The sequence below is a fragment of the Talpa occidentalis genome, unplaced genomic scaffold, assembly GCF_014898055.3.
Source record: "Talpa occidentalis isolate TD23 unplaced genomic scaffold, MPIMG_talOcc4v2.1 talOcc4.7, whole genome shotgun sequence".
Taxonomy (NCBI): domain Eukaryota; kingdom Metazoa; phylum Chordata; class Mammalia; order Eulipotyphla; family Talpidae; genus Talpa; species Talpa occidentalis.
This window is the reverse complement of record NW_023605083.1, coordinates 86866925-86887689: the sequence shown is the minus strand read 5'-3', so window position 1 is coordinate 86887689 and position 20765 is coordinate 86866925. Positions and strand designations below refer to the sequence as shown.

Below are 20765 nucleotides of genomic sequence, written 5' to 3'. Positions count from 1 at the left end.
GAAATAATTTTTACATGGTAACTGACTAGAGAAGTTATTAGGAATACTGTAATAAAAATGTCACTGTGTTTCAGAAACTCTGCTACATGTTTTGTTTTATTTTTTAAGATCCATTTATTTATATAAGAACCGGAGTACAGACCAGATGTGCGGGAGGACAAGAGGACCCACCAGAGGGCGTCCCTGGTGGCGCAGTGGTTGAACGCTGGGTTGCGAAGCTGCCCGCAGCCTCTGCAGCACTGGTTCGATCCCCGGCTGCTCCCCGGCCACCGGAGGAGGGTCCCGCATGGCACGCAGACCTCTCCTGCCGCCTGCTGCTCCCCTCAGCAGTGTACTTCGGTCCTTCTGCCTGCTCTGCTCCCCGCTCTGGCTCTGGTGAATTCTCTCACCCTCCCGCGCTTCTGACTGTACCCAGTGCTTGTATAAATAAATAAATAAATCTTTAAAAAAAAAAAAAGAGGACCCACCAGAGACAGAGCGGGGAACAGAACAGGCAGACTGACGAAATATGCTGAGGGTAGCAGCGGCCGAGACAGGAGAGGTCCGCTGCACCATGTGGGTTTCTCCCTGGCCGGCCAGGATTGAACCAGTGTTGCAGAGGCCACGGATAGCCTCACAGTGTGGTGCTCAACCGACTGCACCACCAGGGAGGCCCTATGTTACATGTTTTATATTCATTATCTGATTTCTCACAACCCTGAGATTACTATTCCATTTTGCAATTTTGAGCAAACTGAGGTTTGAAGAGTTTATCTAAATTGCCTGTAATCACAAGGTTAATAAGTGGTATGGCCAGGATTCAAGCCCCAGTTCTTTGGTTGCAGAACTAGGATCTCTATGACTCAACCCATATGGGAGTCGGATCTCTGGAGCTAACGGAGAAATTCACTAGATACGTAAATACAATCCAGTTTCAATCCTAACAGGCATACCTCCAAGGCCATTTTCTCTTGCACTTTTCCAGAAGCAAGTACTACTACTAATAATTGGTACCAATGTCATCATTAATAAAATACAGAAAACTATCTGTGGTGTTCTGCTACATTGTTGTACCCAGTGAGCCATCCTTTCTAGTATTGAAGGGTGCTCTGGCATAATCCCCTCCCCTTGAGGGCCTCCCCTGGTGGCGCAGCGGTTGAGTGCTGGGCTGAGAAGCTGCCTGCAGCCTCTGCAGCACCGGTTCGATACCTGGCCACTGGTGAGGGTCCCCCATGGCGCCACGGACCTCTCCTGCCACGCCCACTGCTCCCCTCAGCAGTGTATTTCATCACGCTGCCTGTTCTGTTCCCCGCTCTGGCTCTGGTGAATTCTCTCACCCTCCCGCACTTCTGACTGTACCCAGTGCTTGTATAAATAAATAAATAAATCTTAAAAAAAAAAAAATCCCCTCCTCTTGAATTTGAACCGTCAGATTTTGACTAGAGGGGTATTCCTAGTGGCGCAGGGGTTAAAGAGAGCACTATCAAGCTATCGACAGCCACTGCAGCACAAGTTCAACCCCCACTGGTCAGGGAGCTAACCCACATGGCAAAGCAGACCTCTCCAGTCTCTCCCACTGCTCCCTTCAGCAGTGAATTTCAGTAGATCTGCCTGGTCTGCTCCCCACTCCTTCTGGTGAATCCTCTCACCCCCCCACCCACACTTCTGGTTTACACCCAATTCTTGTATGCATAAATAAATACATCTTCAAAAATAAATAAATAAAATAAATAGAATTATCAAAGCACCAGTTTTGAGCCTAATTCTTAAAAAGACCTAACAGCTTCTACTTTTGCCCTTCTGGAAGATGTGAGTCAACATGGAAGAAGTCTGGTTATTCTATTGGAGAGATTATATGAAAAGATCACATGCAGAGGGAGAGACTATGAGATTACAGGGAGAGAGAGGCCCAGTCATTCCAGATGAAGCAGCCCTCGGCTGATGCTATGACCAGCAGCAGTAAGGCCAACAGAAAGAAAAATAACAATGCTAATCCCAGATTAGATTTCAAAATAGTGAGAAAATGAACGGGCTGTTGTTTTTAGTTATACATTTTGGGGTTGTTTGTTATACAATAGATAATGCAACACATAGTTTTTCTAAGTTAACTACTGGCACACTCAGTTCTGCATAAAGCTGAAGTCTCCATTCTTTACTCCCTGTCTCTTTGTCTCATGGCAATAGTTTGTCGTAAGTGTTTGCATAATTACTAGAACCTAGGCAAGCTTAAAAAAAATTTTTTAGGGCCTACCTGGTGGTGCAAGGGGTTAAGTGTCAGCACTATAAAGCTATCCCCAGCTACTGCAGCAAGAGTTCAATCCCTGGCCTGGGAGGTGACCCACATGGCGCAGCAGACCCCTCCTTTCTTGCCCACTGCTCCCCTCAGCACTGTATTGCCTGTTCTGGTCCCCATTCTGCCTTTGGTGAATCCTCTCACCTTCTGCACCTCTGACCTGTACCCCAGTTCTTGTATGCATAAATAAATGAATCTTCCAAAAAAAAAATGTTTTAGAGGGTCTCCCCTGGGGGCGCAGCGGTTGAGTGCTGGGCTGCAAAGCTACCTGCAGCCTCTGCAGTGTCGGTTCTATGCCCTGCCACAGGCGAGGGTCCCACATGGCGCGCAGACCTCTCCTGCCGCCCGCTGCTCCCCTCAGCAGTGTGCTTCGGTCCTTCTGCCTGTTCTGCTCCCCGCTCTGGCTCTGGTGAATTCTCTCACCCTCCCACGCTTCTGACTGTACCCAGTGTTTGTATAAATAAATAAATCAATCCTTTAAAAAAGATGTTTTAGAGAGTGGTACTAGGAAAGTGGTACCAGGTGAAAATTTATCACCTTTTGTTATGAGTTGTATGCACTTTTTTTTTTTTTTTCAGATTTATTTATTTATTTATACAAGCATTGGGTACAGTCAGAAGTGCGGGAGGGTGAGAGAATTCACCAGAGCCAGAGCAGGGAACAGAACAGGCAGCGTGATGAAATACACTGCTGAGGGGAGCAGCGGGCAGCAGGAGAGGTCTGCGCGCCATGTGGGACCCTCGCCCGGCGACCGGGGATCGAACTGGCGCTGCAGAGGCTGCAGGCAGCTTCGCAGCCCAGCGCTCAACTGCTGCGCCACCAGGGGAGGCCCCAAAGCATTATTTAGTATCTCGAGCGGAGCCCAGAAAGCTAAATAAAAACAAACGCTACGTTTAAAAATGAAAATCAAATTGCCTAGCTGATTCTAAAGCAGCGCCCTGAAGCACACGACACCGCGCCCTATCACACCCCCTCCTTCTGAAAGCTGGAGCGGCAGACACCAAGTCTCGCGACAGCTTCTTCTCTCTTCGGAATCTGCCACAGATCGCGCGAGAGTGACTCGTCCAATCATGAGACTAGATGGCCGGCCAAGATGGCGGCGCTGTGCGAGCGTAGCATCTGCGTTTCTGGGAGCTTCGCTCTGCGCGTGGCTTAAGCCTGTGGGTGTAGAGGTCTAACCCAGACTGGTAGGGATCTTGACTTCAGAGGTGAGTTACTTACTATTTCGCACTCTGGTTGTGCGTTCATTTCATGTATATATCATTCACGATCCTCATTCTCTCTATCTGGGGCTATGAAGTGCTGGGCCCGTGAAAGGTCTAGGGAGACCGAAGCGCGCGCCAGCGTGTGGGTGGGTGGGTGGGAGGGAAAATGGGATGTAGGCAAAGAGCGAAGGGGAGTTGGAGGGGGATAGAGGGAGAGAAAGAGAAACAAACGGGAAAACTTAACTGAGTTGTAAAATAAGAGATGTAGAAGAGATGGACAACTGGTATTGGCGGGACTAGAGGAAGAAGTTGGGTTTATAAGAGAAGGCGAGGAGAGGGGAAGAGCCGGAAATTGGGGTTGAAGTAGATGGAATCTGTGCAGAAAGAATTCAAGTGTTGAAAGCGCGATTTAGACTTTATTTTGTGTTACGATATACAATAGTTGAAGAGCTTTGTTAAGGTTCCGTAGAAATCTAAGAAACAGATCATGTAGATGGGAAAGATCAAAGAAAGTCGAACCGTTAGCTTCTAGGATCTACTGCGTTAGCTTTCTGGGCTGATTTGGGTAACCTGGAAGAAAAAACTCCAACCCTCAGGCTGAGTCTTTTTAAGAGTCAAGATGGTGACTGCTTAACGAGAACGTGAACAGTACCATCGTGCTTTCAATCAATAAATACTTGTTGAATGCCTACTCTTTACCCTGTTTTAGGCATTGGCATGTTACAGTGAACAAGATAGACTATGTTTTCCTTTGTGACACTTAGCTGGCAGGACCGATTTAAAACATATACAGATGGGTAAGTTTTATCTGGAGTGTGTTCATTCACTGTCCATTTAAATGGAGGTACTGAGGAAATGCATCGATAAAAAGGTGACATTTGATCAAAGACCTGAACCAGTTGAAGATAACCTTATATGTATGCATTTCTAGGGGAAAAACAGACCAAACAGCAAATACAAAAGCCCTGAGGTAGGAGTGGGCCAAACTTGATAAAGGAACAACATGGAGGCCAGTGTAGTTTGAGCACAATGAGCCAGGAAAATAGATTAGGTTAGAGAGAAGTAGGGAGATCACAGATAATCAGCTAAGATCCCGTTTCCTGTATTAGGAGCTTGGTTAGCAAAAAAGTGATTTTATTAGTTCATTCTGCATCTGTCCTGATCAGAAAGGTTTGGTAATGTATGAAATGAATTAGATCTGCCATATCTGTCATTTAATTTGTTTCATATATGTTCAGAATTTCATGTGTGAATGTTGATGTATGCTGTGTAGTCTTTAGAAACTTAAACTGTTGCAGAGCCACCATATATCAGTCTCTTGAAATTTTAGAGTTTCCTTTTTTTGTTGCTTGCTAGAATCACAATAAGGAAAGCATTTTCCTTTCAATTTTGGAGGGAAACTGCATCTTGTCCTAGTTTTATGTTCCCTTCTTTCCTGATAGTCTGTAAAGGATATGTTAATGTCAGTAAATTAAAATTTGTATAATCATTTCTGTAATAATGTGTGTCACTAAAGGTGGTAATTTGGTGTGCTGAAAAACTTCTAAGTTGATAGTGTAATTTCAGCTTTTTGGGCCTGGTCTCCCAGCCAGGAATGGATCCCAGGCTGCAGTGGCAGCACTGAGTCCCAGCCACTAGACCACCATGGGTTGGTGTCTCACGAAGCGGCAGCTGGAACTTCGCAGATGCTTAGACAAGCAAGCGAAGAAAAGAGGCAGATTTGTTTAGAGAAAGAAAAAAGCTTATTGAGAAAAGAAACAAAAATAAAGTAGTACTCCCAGGCCCATGGAACCAGGCCAGGGATGCGTGAGGAGGCAGATGTGGAGTTGTCCCTCAGGGAATATACACTTTCTTACCCTAATCATTCTAAAGCTCCACCTGTCTCTTTGTGATTGGTTAGTTCTTGGTGGTCTCACTCACTGCCTAAAGTTCTGTGCCCAGAACTAAGTCTCTGTGTCCCAGACTTATCTTTTTTCTTTATCTTCCTTGTCTAGGAATGTTCTGTTGCCCCTAGTCCTGGGATGTTTGATTAGTCCCCTTTGGAATTTGTTGCACTTGTCTCTGGACCCTTCCTTCCTTAACTCTCCTGAAGTCCCTGCACTGCCCTTGAAGCTGTCTAATTATCCCTAACTTGCCCTAGAACTCAAAGTGACTATTAATTCTTCCAAATTTTGAATTATGAGTTCACTCAACAAGTATTTACTGTATGCCAGTTGCTGGGATGTACAGTGAAGAATAACATGGAGGGTTGCAGTCAGGGGTGTGGGGATGAGGGAGATAGATAAGAGTAAACTAAAGAGCTCTGAAGGAAATGGACAGAGTACTTTGAAAGCATATAGGGTCAGCATCTGATTGGGTTTGTGATGTCTGGAAAAGCCTACCTACTTGAGAAAATTATGATCAGAATGATTTGAAGGGCTAGTGAACCTTCATGACATGAAGGTATAGTTAGAAGGGTAAGGAGACTCTGTCTGTAAGAGAAGCAGATGGTTGGGCATACAGATACTGTGAAGGAAAATGAAAGACTAGTATGCCATAGTACAGGAAGGACAAAGTGGCAACAAATGAGATTGGAGGGATAGGTAAAGTCTAGATTTAGTGTTCTTTGGCTTTACATAGATTTAGGTAAAGCCTAGATTTAGTGTTCTTAATGGTTTTGGACTTTAGGAAGCCACTAAAGGGATTTAGAGAGGAATGTTCAGATGTATGTTAGGGCTGGACATGTCAGGTGAAAAGTGTATTGCAGGGGCTAAAGTGGTTACAGAGAGATAAGACAGGGGCTATTAGAGTAACCCAAGAAAAATGATGATTTGGGCTAGAAACATAGGTGTTAATGAAGGGTGAAAAATGGATAGGGTCAAGAAATAATTAGGAGATAAAGAATATTGAGGACATGGTATGTTTAAAATGGGGGGAGGGTGGTGTGGTGAAAATGCTAAAGATTTCAGGCTTGTGCAACTGAGTGAGAGGTGGCGTTTGTTCAGCAAAATAGGGAAGATTAGAATAGAATCAATTTGGGATGGATAGAAGTGATTTAGTTTTGGACGTGTGTGAGATTTGGACATACTGTATATGAAACATTTTTGAGCCATGGTCTGGTCTGAAGACAATTCTTTTTTTTGAAATGGTTGTTAAATCCTTAAGAGGAGGCATCCAGAGGGGGGAGGTGGGGTGAGGAGAGAGCACAAAGGACTGTGGTGCAAGTGCTAAGGCTAATACACCCAGGGATGTAAAACAGTGGTACTTAAATTAAAAAAAGAAAAGAAACTGGTTTTAAAAAGCTGTCACGAAAACCTTTGAAAGAGTGTTTGCAGATTTATTATATAAAGCTGGGATGTATAATACAAAACCTGCAAAGGAGAGGTATCTAGGAGACTTTTTAGGAGGGGATATATCTTAACCGGGGAGATTAGGGGAAGGAAGGATCTTCCTGAAGAAGCAGTGCTTGAACTGTGACAGTAAGGAAGAGTGGGAGTTCCTCAGGTGGCAAGGAGGAGGGAACATTATAGACAAAGAAGTAAATATCCTATTGCCAGTGGAGTAACAGAAAGAAGAGCAAAGGCAAAGGGTGAGACTTAAATTGAGGCTGTAAAAAAAATTAGGTATAGGCCACACCATGCTGGGCCTTTTAAGTACACTGAAGTAATGGTTTTTATTTTCTCCTAAGAGGAAGGTTTAGAGCAAGTGGGCATATGAGAACATAATGAGATTTGTGTTTAGAAACGACTGCTGCCAGGTGGAAAGAAAGTAAGAGTGGATTTACCGTGACCAATTAAGAGGCTGTTGTAGCAGTCTAGGTAACTTGTCCTGGGCTGATATTGCTGGAGATAGGAAAAAATAGATGAATTTGAGTGCTATTTAGAGGGTAAATCCTCCTGAATAGTGATTTATTAGGATATGTTGAGAGAGAGAACTATTGGTTGATTTCTAGGTTTCTAGCTTAATACTGTTTAGATAAATGCTCATTTTTTAAAAAGTGGAAAATGAAGAATGACGTAGAGAAAAAAGGCGCCTATCATGCAGCTATAAATACTAAAATAGTTTTTAATTATCAACTATTTAGAGATTTACTAACCCATCACAATGACTTTTTTTCTTTGTAATCCAAAAGAAGATGCAATTATGTTTGTTTTCAAACACCTGTTTATCATCCTAAACAGAAAGCAAATGCTTTTAAACAACAACTCACCGTTCCTTTCACCCCCAATCCTGCTAACTTCTACTCTGTCCTATGAATTTGTGTATTCTTGGTACCTCATACAAGTAGAATAATACAATGTTTGACCTTTGGAGTGTGACTTGTTCCTTTGTATGTTTTTATATTCATCTATGTTTAGCATGTGTCAGGTTTTTATTTTTTTAACCAAATAATATTCTGTTTTATGTGGATACCATATTATATTTATTCATGTATTTATGGATACTTTGGGTCTTATCCCCTTTGAACTACTGTGAATAATGCTGCTGTTGAATGTTGGTATTCAAGTATCTGTTTGCATCCCTGCTTTCAGTTCATTTGGGTATATATCTTGGAGTGGAATTACTGGATCATATGATAATTTTATATTTAACTTTTTAAAGAACTGACAGTTTTCTATGGCAGTTGTGCCATTTTATATTCCCACTTGCAGCACATGACTCCAGTGTCCCATAATGTTGTCAACACTTGTGCTTTAAAAAATATTAAATGATAGCTATAACCTTATGATACTAAGTGATATCTTATTTTTTTTTTTAATTTTTTAAAATAGAGGCATGTTTTATTTATTTATTTATTTGTTTGTTTGTTTTATTTATACATGCACTGGGTACAGTCAGAAGCGCGGGAGGGTGAGAGAATTCACCAGAGCCAGAGCGGGGAGCAGAGCAGGCAGAAGGACCGAAGTGCACTGCTGAGGGGAGCAGCGGGCGGCAGGAGAGGTCTGCGCGCCAAGTGGGACCCTCCTCCGGTGGCCGGGGAGCAGCCGGGGATCGAACCGGCGCCGCAGAGGCCGCAGGCAGCTTCGCAACCCAGCGCTCAACCACTGCGCCACCGGGGAGGCCCGATATCTTATTTTTGATTTCATTTCTCTGATGACTGACGATGTTGATCATCTTACATATGTTTATTGTGTACATTTTTTAAATTTATTTTTTAAAATATTTTATTTTATATAATTCTTACAGCATTTTTCATTTTTGTACAATGTATGCATTTTCATTTTGGTTATATTCCCCATACAATTGCACCCCCCCTTATTTTGACCCTAATCCTTCCAATCCCCCCCGCCCCTGCCCCGTAGTGTGTCTCTGGTTTATAGTTGCTTATTGATTTTGATTTTTACTTAGTACTAATTAGTCTTTTTCCTGGTCCCTTATTTAGGTTTTCTAAATTCTTGCTATGAGTGAGACCATCCGGTATTTTTCTTTTTATTTCTGACTCATTTCGTTGAGCATGATCCCTTCTAGCTCCATCCACGTTGCTGCAAACTGCATATGTTTATCTTTTTTGATTGCTGAGTAATATTCCATTGTGTATATGTACCACATCTTTTTGATCCATTCATCTATTTTTGGGCATTTGGGTTGTTTCCATAGCTTAGCTATTTATTGTGTACATTTAAAAAATAATACTCTCACTTGATTGGCAAAGATGTGTTGGTTGTAACTTGATTTAGCAACCACAACTTTTCCCCATTTGTGATTTTTAAATTTAATATTCTGATTTCCCCCTTTTTTCTTTTTAAAGATGGCTCTGAGTAAATCAATGCATGCAAGAAATAGATACAAGGACAAACCTCCTGACTTCGCATATCTGGCATCCAAATACCCAGATTTTAAGCAGCATGTTCAGTTAAATCTGAATGGAAGAGTGAGGTAGGTAACAACTGAAGAATTCTTAATGCTGTATTATCCTAGTGTAATCTGAATGGACATGGTAAAGTGGAAAATATACTAGACTTGATTGTAGACCTGAACATTAATCCTAGACATTCCTTTAAACTTCTCATGACATGGACTTCCCTGGTGGCCTAGAGTTTCAGTTCTATCACTGCTAAGGACTGATTTCAATTCCACCGGGGAGCTATTCTACCCATGGCGCAGCAGACCTCTCCCATCTCTCTGACTGCTCCTCTCAGCAGTGTATTTCAGTAAATCTACCTGTTCTGCTCCCCACTCTTTGTCTGTAGTGAATCCTCTCACTCCCTCACCTCTGGCCTACACCCCATTTCTTCTACGCACAAATAAATAAATCTTTAAAAAAAAACTCATTATCTTGGACAAATTACTTAAACTCTTTGGGTTTCAGGTTTTTAATCTATAAAATGAGAGAATTATACCGAATGCTTTTTATTTATTTTTTTTTTAATTTATTTATTCATGCATACAAAAGCTGGGGTATAGGCCGGAGGTGTCGGAGAGGGGGTGAGAGGATTCACAGAGACAGAGTGGAGAGCAGAACAGGCGGATCCACTGAATTATACTGCTGAGGGAAGCAGCGGGTGAGATAGGCGAGGTCTGCTGCACCATGTGGTTTAGCTTCCTGGCTGGGGATCAAACTCATGCTGCAGTGGCTGCAGATAGCCTCATAGTGCTTGAGACTTAATTCCTTGCGCCACCAGCAAGGCCCCCCAAATGCTTTTTAACTCTCCTTTTGACTCATGCTGCCTAAATTGTTGCTTATCCAACAGAGTTCCCACAGTAATTGTAGAAACTTTAGGACTTTGCTCTACAACTTGGTGACTATGAGGATCTAGATTCCTTTTTTGAAGTGTGCGTTTATTTTGATGTGAGGTAGGAAAATAATAACCAGGACGCCAAAACTGATTCTGCAGATAGTATTACTTAGGATGCCACTACATTTAAGAAAACATTAGTTTGAATGTTTTATGAAATAGCAGTGATTATGATAATAGTATATTATACCTAGAAAAGGGAGTCTTTTTTTTTTTAAAGATTTATATATTTATGCATGTAAGAGCTGGGGCACAGGCCAGAGATCCTGTGGGTGAGAGGATCTAAAACAGGCAGATTAACTGAAATACACTGCTGAGGGGAGCAGTGGGTGAGACAGGAGAGGTCTGCCTCACCATGTGGGTTTCTCCCTGGCCAGCGGGGGATCGAACTCGTGCTGCAGAGGCTGCAGATTGCCCCATAGTGCGGTGCTTAACCCCTTGCGCCACCAGCGAGGCCCTAAAAAAGGGAATCTTTGACTGTATTCCTTAATTCTAGAGGACATAAGGAATTGGAAATTCCAAACCTGCCCTGCAGAAAGATGTGGCCATTCAACTATGGAGAAGAGGGGAAAGGAAGGAATAATAGTGCCATAGAACTTAAGACATTTTGCTGACCTCTTCCTTCTAGCAGTCTATGTTAATTTTTCTGGGAGTTAATCCTCAATTTTCAGCAGGTTCTCAAAGGCATGTGTGACTTCCCCTATTCCTTTACCCCAGTACACAAAGGTCAAAATTAAATGCACTAGAATTTGTGCTTTCCAAGTTATTTTTTTGTCTCCTTCATTCAATAGAAAGTTCAGCACATCCCTGTATATGAATACTTGTACTATTTATTGTGTTTAGTTTATTATATTGAATACATTAGAAAATATACTTCAAGGGCCTCCCTGGTGGCACAGGGGTTAAGACGCAACCCTGTCAATGGAGCTATCTGCAGCCACTGCAGCATGAGTTTGATCCCCGGCCAGGGAGCTACCCACATGGCGCCACAGACCTCTTCTGTCTCGCCCCCTTCTCCCTTCAACAGTGTATTTCAGTCAGTCTGCCTGTTCTGTTCCCTATTCTGTCCCCGGTGAATCCTTTCACCCCCTGCACCTCTGGCCTGTACCCCCGTTCTTATATGTATAAATAAATAAATCTTTAAAAATAAATGAGTCTTAAAAATATAATCTATGTTAGACATAATGGTGTTCTAACTGGGTAGAGGCAGTGGGGGTAGAGGTCTAGATGAATGTGAGAGAAATTCTTGGATAGGATTAGCAGAGGAGGTGCAGCAGACCTCTTCTGTCTGGCCTGCTGCTTCTCTTAGCAGTGTATTTCAGTAAAGCTGCCTTTTCTGTTCTCTGCCCTGTCTCTGGTGAATTCTTTCACCCCTGCACCTCTGGTCCACATCCAAAATTTGGTGGCATGTATGGGGAGAAATCAGGTATAGACACCTCTTATTCCTTCTCTCCATTTCTCGTTAAGAAAAAATAATTAGGAGGATATGGTGGATATTAAGAAGTATGAGCCAGATACTCAATTTAGATACGAGTATTGCTGTTTACTGAGGTAGGAAACAAATGAAATGGTTTGTGGGGAGATGATATTTTCAGTTTGGGACAGTGAATCTGAAAAGGCTATAGGATATTCATGTAGGGTGCTTTATAGGCAATTGAAAAAACGAAGTCTGAAAAGGGAGAAGAGCAGTGAATGGGGTGGTGTTAATGAAGACTCTGAGTCTTTGATCTGTATACTGAAGGCTGGATAGAAGGGAAATAATTCCAACTGTAGAGAACAGAATTTCGTGAAAGGCCTGGTAAGTTTGGGGAACTGCATTGTAAGTCTGGCTGAGATGATAGCACTTTGGGGAATAACAGAAAATGCTTCTGAAAGGAAAATAAAGAACAGGTCACAAAGAGCCTTTCATAACTTGCAAATTAGAATGAACTTGATTTTTCAGGCATTGAGGAGTCAGGATTTTTAAGATGGTTAGGATTTCTAAGATGGTAGAAGACATATTTTTTTTAAAAATCACGATTCCGCCTGTGACTGTGTGGGTGTTTCTTTTCACAAACTTTTTCCCTTTGCAAATCACATAGCTTAAAAGGAATATAAAATATTAGAAGTGCATATAAAGGCATATTAAAAATAAAGGAGTGCAGAAACCTGCTTTTTTTTTTTTTGAAAGATGGTGGAAAGAAAAGGAATATAAATCACACTTCAAACTAAAATAAGTTGGTAACCAACTTCAGTAATTATTTAAAAAGTTATAAGAATTTCAGAAATTTGGGCCACCCTGGTGGACTAGGGGTTAAGTTTCAGCACTATCACTATCTTGAGGGCCCAACTCGATGGCCTGAGTTCGATCCCTGGCCAGGGAGCTAACCTACATATGGCACAGCAGAAATCTGCCTGTTCTGCTCCCCACTCTGTCATTTGTGAATCCTCTCACCCCCTGCATCTCTGGCCTGCACCCCAGCTCTTCTACGCAAAAGAAAAATAAAAAGTCTTTAGGAGTCTCCCTGGTGGCGCAGGGGTTGAAGTCAGCACTATCAAGCTATCGGCAGCCACTGCAGCTGGAGTTCGATCCCCAACCCACATGGCACAAACCTCTCCTGTCTCACCTGCTTTTCCCCTCAGCAGTGTTATTTCAGTAGATACGCCTATTCTGCTCCCCACTCTGTCTCTGGTGAATCCTCTCACCCCCCCACCTCTGACCTATACCCCAGTTCTTATATGCATAAATAAAAATAAGTCTTAAAAAATAATAAAATCTTTAGAAAGAATTTTGGAAATTTTATGATTAAGAATTTTTTAGCTACAATATTAAAGCAGCTTATTCTATATGTTCTGCAAAAGACAAAGGCAACGTTTTACTAAAAAGTCTTAATAAGCCCTCCCATTCTTTTTTAGGCTCTTCCTTTGCACTCCAAAGTACAAACAGTAAAACTGATTGTAGAACTCATTTATAGGGAGACATTGAAAACATATGCTTTTGTACAAGGTAGATTTTCAAAATGGAGGTTATCCATGGATGCACAAAAGGAGATTTATAGAAATGAAATAACCACTGTAGACTTGGTTAAAAAAATAAGGGTTTGTCCAAACCTGATGTATACTGATACAGATGTGGGATACTTAAAACATAAAGCGAGCAGGCAATTAACTTACTTACTTTCTGTTTGAAATGACTGAAGGAATAAAACACATTAGGTCCAGAGTGTTCATTGTTCCTGGGATTTTAGTTCTGTATACTAAAAATAAGCAGGTAATATGCTGGATATTTTAGCAACTCATCTTTCTAAATTTCTTGTATGTTGATAAGATTTTGGTATGGGAATCGTTTTAAAGACTTAACGCAAAAAAAAAATACTCCATGAATTCAGGAGAGATGAATTGGTTCAAATGATCACAACTTTTAAGTGCTGAACAGCAAGAATATTTTGCAAAGTGTTTGAATAGGTTGATTATAGCCCAAATAAAAGAGGTTGCAATTATGTTGAAGCTTGGTAAAACTGCTTTTCAGTACTCCTATATTGAAATACATCATTAGACTTATTCACCAAGTCAACATGTTGGCTAATCTGTACAACAAATTGGGTCCTGTTTCAAGTTCCATTTCTAAGGAAATGGTAACAGGCACCCCTGCGGTTTCATTGAATGCAGCAGTTGTTTCTGTGGCCACTGGAGTCTTTGAAGTATAGCTGCATTTTAGGACAATACTTCTCTATAAGTTTACCATAAAAAGTTCCACATTGCTTTTGTGTTATGAACTGCTCTGCATTTTCATATTTTATTCCATATTCAATTTATGCCGGGCAACCAGTACTGGAGCTCTTTCAAGGCTATAACAATGAACAGTAAAATTACAACCAGATTCTTTACAAAACTTGTTTTACAAGACTTAAACAGTCATCAACAATCTTGTTAGATGGCGTTGCCCATCATCAGAAGGCCAATCCAGACAACAAATGCCTTCTTTTGCCACAGCAGTAGTGTCATACGTTGCTTCTTATACTCTTACTATTGTGGCATCTTTATACTTTTTACGTTGGTTTGTTGATATGTATATTTAAGGTCTTATTGTTTGGATTATAAGTAATAATAATTTCATGTTCATATTACTTATAATCTCATGAAGCATCCAGTTTTGTGGAAGTTATGTAACTTCCACAAGTTATGTAACTCTTGTATGTAACTTCCACAGAACTGGATGCTTCATTTCACCCATGTTAGTTAAAAAAGCACTCAACAGGGTTATGAAAGAATTTTTAAAGTTGGAAATGATGCAGAGAAACTTAGTTTACTTCAGTCTACTCCACTTGAAATTCTCAGTGCTTAAAGTACTAAAATTAGGAGCAAGAGGAAATGAAATGAACGTCCTCACAAAATCAGCAATTATTTGTTGAATTCAGTAATAATGAGACAGTAGAAAGGAAGCACACTGAAGTTTACCCCAGCCAGGTCAGACCTCTTGCAAAACACTCTGCAGATTTCAAGTCAATCCAAATTAATCACTCTCATAAAGCTTCTTAGTGGAGTAGTAATGAACTCTTTAGTTCACTTTGTCTGCATAGAGTACTGCCTGATAGTAATCTCTGTCTGCCCTTCTGAAACTCCATAAATGTGTGAGCTAGAATTGCCTCTCTCTAACATATTCCCTTGAGTGGGTTTGTTTATTAGAAAAAAAGTTCTATACTTGATAGCTTCGCTTTCAGCTGTCCAAGTGGGTCAACTTAAAATATTTTGGCAGGAAAAAACAAACTTGTCTATGAAGGGAAAGGAAAGAAGGTGAGACCCTCCTTATTTCTTTAAAGATGGACAGAAACAATATTCACTTACATGTAGTAGGCAATAGAACATATTTAAAAGTGAACTATGATAGATGTTAGAGAGAGATGATTTCTGTCTTTTTCTCTTTTCAGTGTGAATGACCTAGCTTCTCCTAAACCTCCCTTCCTGTTTACTCAGGTAGTTGATTGTCTTCATTGATGGAATATTCTTATTTTGAATTTCCCCCTTTTTTATTCATTATAATGATCTCAAGTACTAATTACATTTTCATGTATTCTTTATTTTCATAATGGCTTTTTATTTTAACTCTATGAGATACATGAAAAGGAATGGCCAAAATAGAAAATCAGCTAAATGATGGAAAAGGGCTATCAGACAAAAGATTAGACCTGAGATAGACTGAAATATCATTTATTTGCTCTGTTAGGGAGAGTACTTGAATGAGTCATCCTAAAGCTCATTCTTAAGGGTGTCATTTACAGCTGTGAAGTTTTAGGTAATTTTTTACTTTCCCAAGACTGAATTTCTTCATCTGAAAAAGGAGGAAAGAACATACTTTGGGAGATTATCATAACAACTTAGCTGTATCCATGTAAAGTGACTGGCACAGGGGGCCTCCCTGGTGGCGCAGGAGTTAAAGACAGCACTATCAAACTATTGCCAGTCACTGCAGCACAAGTTCGATTCCCCGGCCAACCAGGGAGCAACCCATATGGTGAAGCAGACCTCTCCTGTCTTGCCCACTGCTCCCCTCAGCAAGTGTATTTCAGTCAATATGCCTGTTCTGTTCTCAGCTCTTGTCTCTGGTGAGTCCTCTCACGCCTCACACCTCTGGCCTGTACCCCAGCTCTTGTATGCATAAATAAATACATCTTTAAAAAAAAATAAAGTGACTGCCACATTGTATGCAATTATTAAGTAATAGATACTCTTATATTAATCCTAATGTAGTTGATAGTGACAAGGATTGCTGGTATGATCTGTTTATCTTCCTTGCACCTGTCACTGCTTTGTTATAATCATATCTGATCATTGCAGTTAAGATTTTAGTTTACTTTTTCATAGTAACCAGCTACATAGGGACTGCAATTTACTTGAGCCCTGTCAGTTGAGTTTGACACTTGATTTTAAACCAAAGACCCAGCATTGAAGGGCTTTGTCATACTTAGTGATTGTACCATTTTTAGCACCTCAGTGGTTATCTAATAAATGGAAACCAACCTTGGAGTAAGATTGGGAGGCTTCAGCCTTTGTTGTTGTTACTTCAGGTTCAGCTTCTACAATGTTGAGATTATTTTAACCAATGTATCTCTTGAAACTTAATCTATAATGGTAATACTGTATTCATCAGTAGCAGAGCAGGAGTCATTCTGGGGAAGTCTGACATGAACCTGTGGACAATAGGCTGTTTTGTGAAGCTGGATATGTTAAACAAACAACAAAGGCTGATGGAATAAATTGCTAATTTCCATGTGAGAGCTAATTTTAGCTCCTATGCCTTCCTGTGACCTCAGAAATGAGAATGAAAAAAGATCTTGCCTGTACTCAGGATATTTGAATGTCCCAGGGTGCTAACGTGACCTAGATACTTAACTAGTAAAGTTGGATGAGTAGACTTTGTCCTACAAAAGCATTTCCAACCCTCTGATTACTGTCCATTTTCTTAGAAGAAAATGAACACTTGTTTTGCTAACAAAGTCTAAGACTGAATTTCCTCATCTAGAAAAGATACTTAGATGATATTTTTATTTCAGTTTACTTCAGCTAGACTAGCCTCTGCTTGATGTATTTTTTGGTAACTAGGACATAGTTCCTTATTAATAAATTGTATGATCTAGTCCATCAAAGTAATACACACACATATTTTAAATAACAAGGATTGTTTACATAAGCAACAACTCTGTTTGAAGGTACTAAGAAAACATTAATTATATTGCTATTTCTCCTGCTTCAAGTGTTTCCTGAAACTATGTAATTAATGCTCAAGCTGCAGTACTATCTTTTGGTGATTGCTGTCACTGTGGGAAATATCCTGATTTGGTTTCCAACAGAATTGTCCTCCTTTTATGGAAAACAGTACCCTGAACTTGTATGGACCTGTTTCTATTTTTTTGAAAAAGGAATTGGTCTTTATTATACAGACATTATAGCGACCTTAATAGAAAAATTCCAGAAATATATCCTTCCTGGCTACATTCATAATAGAATTATTATCTACATAAAAGAAAAAGGTCATAGTTCTTCCACTCCTCAAGATCAAATGACTTTGTATGCCTTTTCTAAACCTTTGTCCTTATGCATAGATAGTAATTTTTATGGTTGTAATTTTGAGACACATGTAATCATAGGACTATTTTTTTAACCCCCATTTGACATATGCATTTTCCATATGGTTATAAAATGCTGTTATGAAGTTGATGTTATGGTAACTGTATTCAGATAATACAGAAATATGGGGCAAGTGAAAGTTATCCCTACTCGGGGCCTCCCTGGTGGTGCAGCGGGTTGAGCACAGCACTGTGGAACTGTCTGCAGCCTCTGTAGCACCGTGTCGCCTTGCCGGCCAGCCGGAAAAATAACCCACATGGTGTGGCACACCTCTCCTGCCTCGCCTGCTGCACCCCTCAGCAGTGTCTTAGGTCCGTCTGCCTATTCTGTTCCCTGCTCTGTCGTCTGCCTATTCTGTTCCCTGCTCTGTCTCTGGTGAATTCTCTCACCCTTCCGCACATCTGGCCTATACCCCGTTTGTTGTATAAATAAATAAATCTTTTTTTTAAAAAAAAAGAAAGTTATCCCTACTCATCCACCCACCCATGTCTACATCCAGAGGTGTTTCTTAACCTTTCAAACTTTTTCTGTGCATATACACATACATGATTTTTTGTTTTGCTTTTATTTTTATAAGAAAATGTGATCATAATTTACACATGTTTTTGCTTAAACATGATTTTTTAAAAAAAATAATAAGGTACACTCTTCACACGAGTATGTGGATCAGCCCAGTTTTAACTCCTTCTATTTTTATTATTTTTTTAAAGATAATTTATTTATGCACACAAGAGCTGGGGTATAGGCCAGAGATGCGGGGGGGGTGAGAGGATTCACCAGAGACAGAGTGGGGAGCAGAACAGGCAGACTGACGTAAATACACTGCTGAGGGGAGCAGCGGGCAAGACAGGAGAGGTCTGCTTCGCCATGTGGCTTTTTCTCTGGCAGGCAGGAGATCGAACTCATGCTGCAGAGGCTATGGATTGCTTCATAATGTGGTGCTGAACCCCTTGCGCCACCAGGGAGGCCCTCCTTTTTTTTTTTTTTTTTTTTAATGAAAATTTATTTATTTATGCATACAAGAACTGGGCGATAGGCCATAGGTGCCGGGGTGAGAGGATTCACCAGAGCTAGAATGGGGAGCAGAACAGGCAGATGTACTGAAATACACTGCTGAGGAAGCTGCAGGTGAGACAGGAGAGGTCTGCTGCACCATGTGGGCAGCTCCCTGGCCAGGGATCACACTCATGCTGCAGTGGCTGCTAGACAGCCTCACAGTGCTGTGCTCAACCCCCTGCACCACCAGGGAGGCCCTTAACTCCTTTTAAATGACTGCAGAGTCACTTTGTGGATGTATTCAGTTAACTCTACTAAGAATCTTCAGGTTTTTTGTAGTTTTCTGTAATATAACACTTAAAATTAAGCTGTTTCTCTTACTCCTGGAGTTTTTTTTAAAGCTTTACTGAACTCAGGGTAAATCACTGGGCTTTCCTAGAGAATGGCAGAACCCTTTACTATACTTGGAAAGGACAAAGAGGCATTTGGATGACTAGATTTTTATTTCCTGTCATTTGCCCTTTAGTTAGCAGTTATCTGCATTTAAAATGAACTTATTGATCTTTGACTTTTCTTATTTTGCAAGTAGAATTTTGAATTCTTGGGTAATTTTGGATTATCCACTGTTCCATCCTTGTATTTATATGATTAACCAGTGGTCAAATTAAAGTTAAAAAACTTCATAAGCTTATTTGTATGTGTTGGTGGAAAACAACAAAAAAAGACCATGGGTTTGGCTTGTGGTTTTGTTTGACAGCCAGTTATTTTGTTGTTGGTATTACTGTTCTAATTCAGTTAAACACTCCATCCATACTTTGGATCCCATAAACTTCCCCTTCTCCAGAACCTTACACAGTGTAGTATTCCTTCCCTTAAATATTTATTCTTTCTCTATAAAGTGGCTTCTTCCCTTAGACTAAAAACTGAGATTTCATTCACATACCATAAAATCACCATTTTAAGTGTACAGTTCAGTTTTTAGTACGTTTATAAGGTTGTGGCAGCATCACATCTAGAATGTTTTAAGCACCCCAAAAGAAATTCCATACCCATTAAGATGTCATTCCCCTCACCTTTCACTCCTCAGCCCCTGGCAACAATTAGTTTGCTTTGTCTCTCCGTATTTGCATGTTTTGCACTTATATAAATGCAATCATAATATATGACTTTTAAACTGTTAGTCTTTCCATTAACCCTACCACTTCTACTGCCCCTTCTTTCAACCCTCCCTGCACAACTCAATTTTTTAAAGAATTATTTTTTACTGTCTTCATTTGTTCACTGTAATCATAGCCCATTCCAGGGTGGTTTCTAATTCTACCACTACTAAAGCAGTTCTTACAAAGGTCTCCAGTGAATTCATGTCACTCAATCTTTTAGTTCCAGTTGACTTCTGAGAAGCATGTTACTCTGCTGATGCTGATCTCTTTCATTGGCACCCCTCCTCCTTTGCCTTTCTCAGCACAGCACTACACTCGTCTGGTTTTCCTTATTCCACCCTCTTTGTTGCGTCACTTCCTCTGTAATTATTCTATACACAACCATTAACGAATTCTTAAGGCTTAGTGTTAAGCTGTCTTTTCCCCTTAGTTTGTGTTTTCTCCTTTAGCATACTTATTTGTGACAGGGCCTCATTATATTGTTTATAAATTATTAAATATTTGTAGATCAGTTTCTAGATATCACTGCTTACTCCTCATCTCCACTTGAATGTCTCAAACACAGCTCAGATTGATATTTCTTCTCAAAAATGCTGGAGTTGTCAATTTCAGTGATGAATGCCACTCACTATTATGTTGACCAATTTGTGAACACATATCCCTCATTTCATATATCAGTCCATCACTGTCTTGTAAATTTGTCAGTTTTTTTTAAAGATTTATTTTATTTATACAAGAGCCGGGGGACAGGCCAGATGTGCGGGAGGGTGAGAGGATTCACCAGAGGCAGAGCAGGGAACAGAACAGGCAGACTGACGAAATACACTGCTGAGGGGAGCACAGGAGAGGTCTGCTCACCGTGTGGGTTGCTCTGAGGCTGTTGGGGATCGAACCGGCACTGCAGAGGCTGCGGACAGCTTCACATTGCTGGGCTTAATGGCCTGCGCCACCAGGGAGGCCCAAATTTGTCATCTTAATATCACTTAATTCTTTTCACTTTCAATCTTTGTCACTGCTACCTTTATCCATTGTTTTAAACTCAGCTACAACAATAGCTTTCTAATTGGTGTCTCTACTCCCATTTGGGTCTGTCTTTATTACTAGACCTAAATCCTTAACAGCTTATAATTATCCTGGTATGATTATTAATGCTTTTATTTTCACTTTCAGAAAAGTACTAGATCAGATGACAAAATTATGTGGTTATTCTAATTTTTAGACCCTACATAATATGGCTGCTATCTTCCTCTCCAGCCTCATTTTGAACTATGCAAGCCTACAAATCCACTCAACATTAATTATGTAGAGCTGA

The 20765-nt window shown here is 40.6% G+C and overlaps 1 protein-coding gene and 1 pseudogene across 1 annotated transcript in view; one reads left to right on the top strand and one right to left on the bottom strand.

The window, feature by feature from the left end:
* The first annotated feature begins 3347 nt into the window (after window positions 1-3347).
* Window positions 3348-20765, top strand: part of METTL16 (methyltransferase 16, N6-methyladenosine) — a 96688-nt gene continuing 79270 nt past the window's right edge. The window contains exons 1-2 of the mRNA XM_037491635.2: window positions 3348-3480; window positions 9206-9333. Of these exons, the coding sequence (XP_037347532.1) occupies window positions 9206-9333 (128 nt within the window). The 5' untranslated portion in view covers window positions 3348-3480. The remainder of the gene's footprint in view (window positions 3481-9205; window positions 9334-20765) is intronic.
* On the bottom strand, window positions 13829-14296 carry LOC119232945 (protein tyrosine phosphatase type IVA 1-like; annotated as a pseudogene).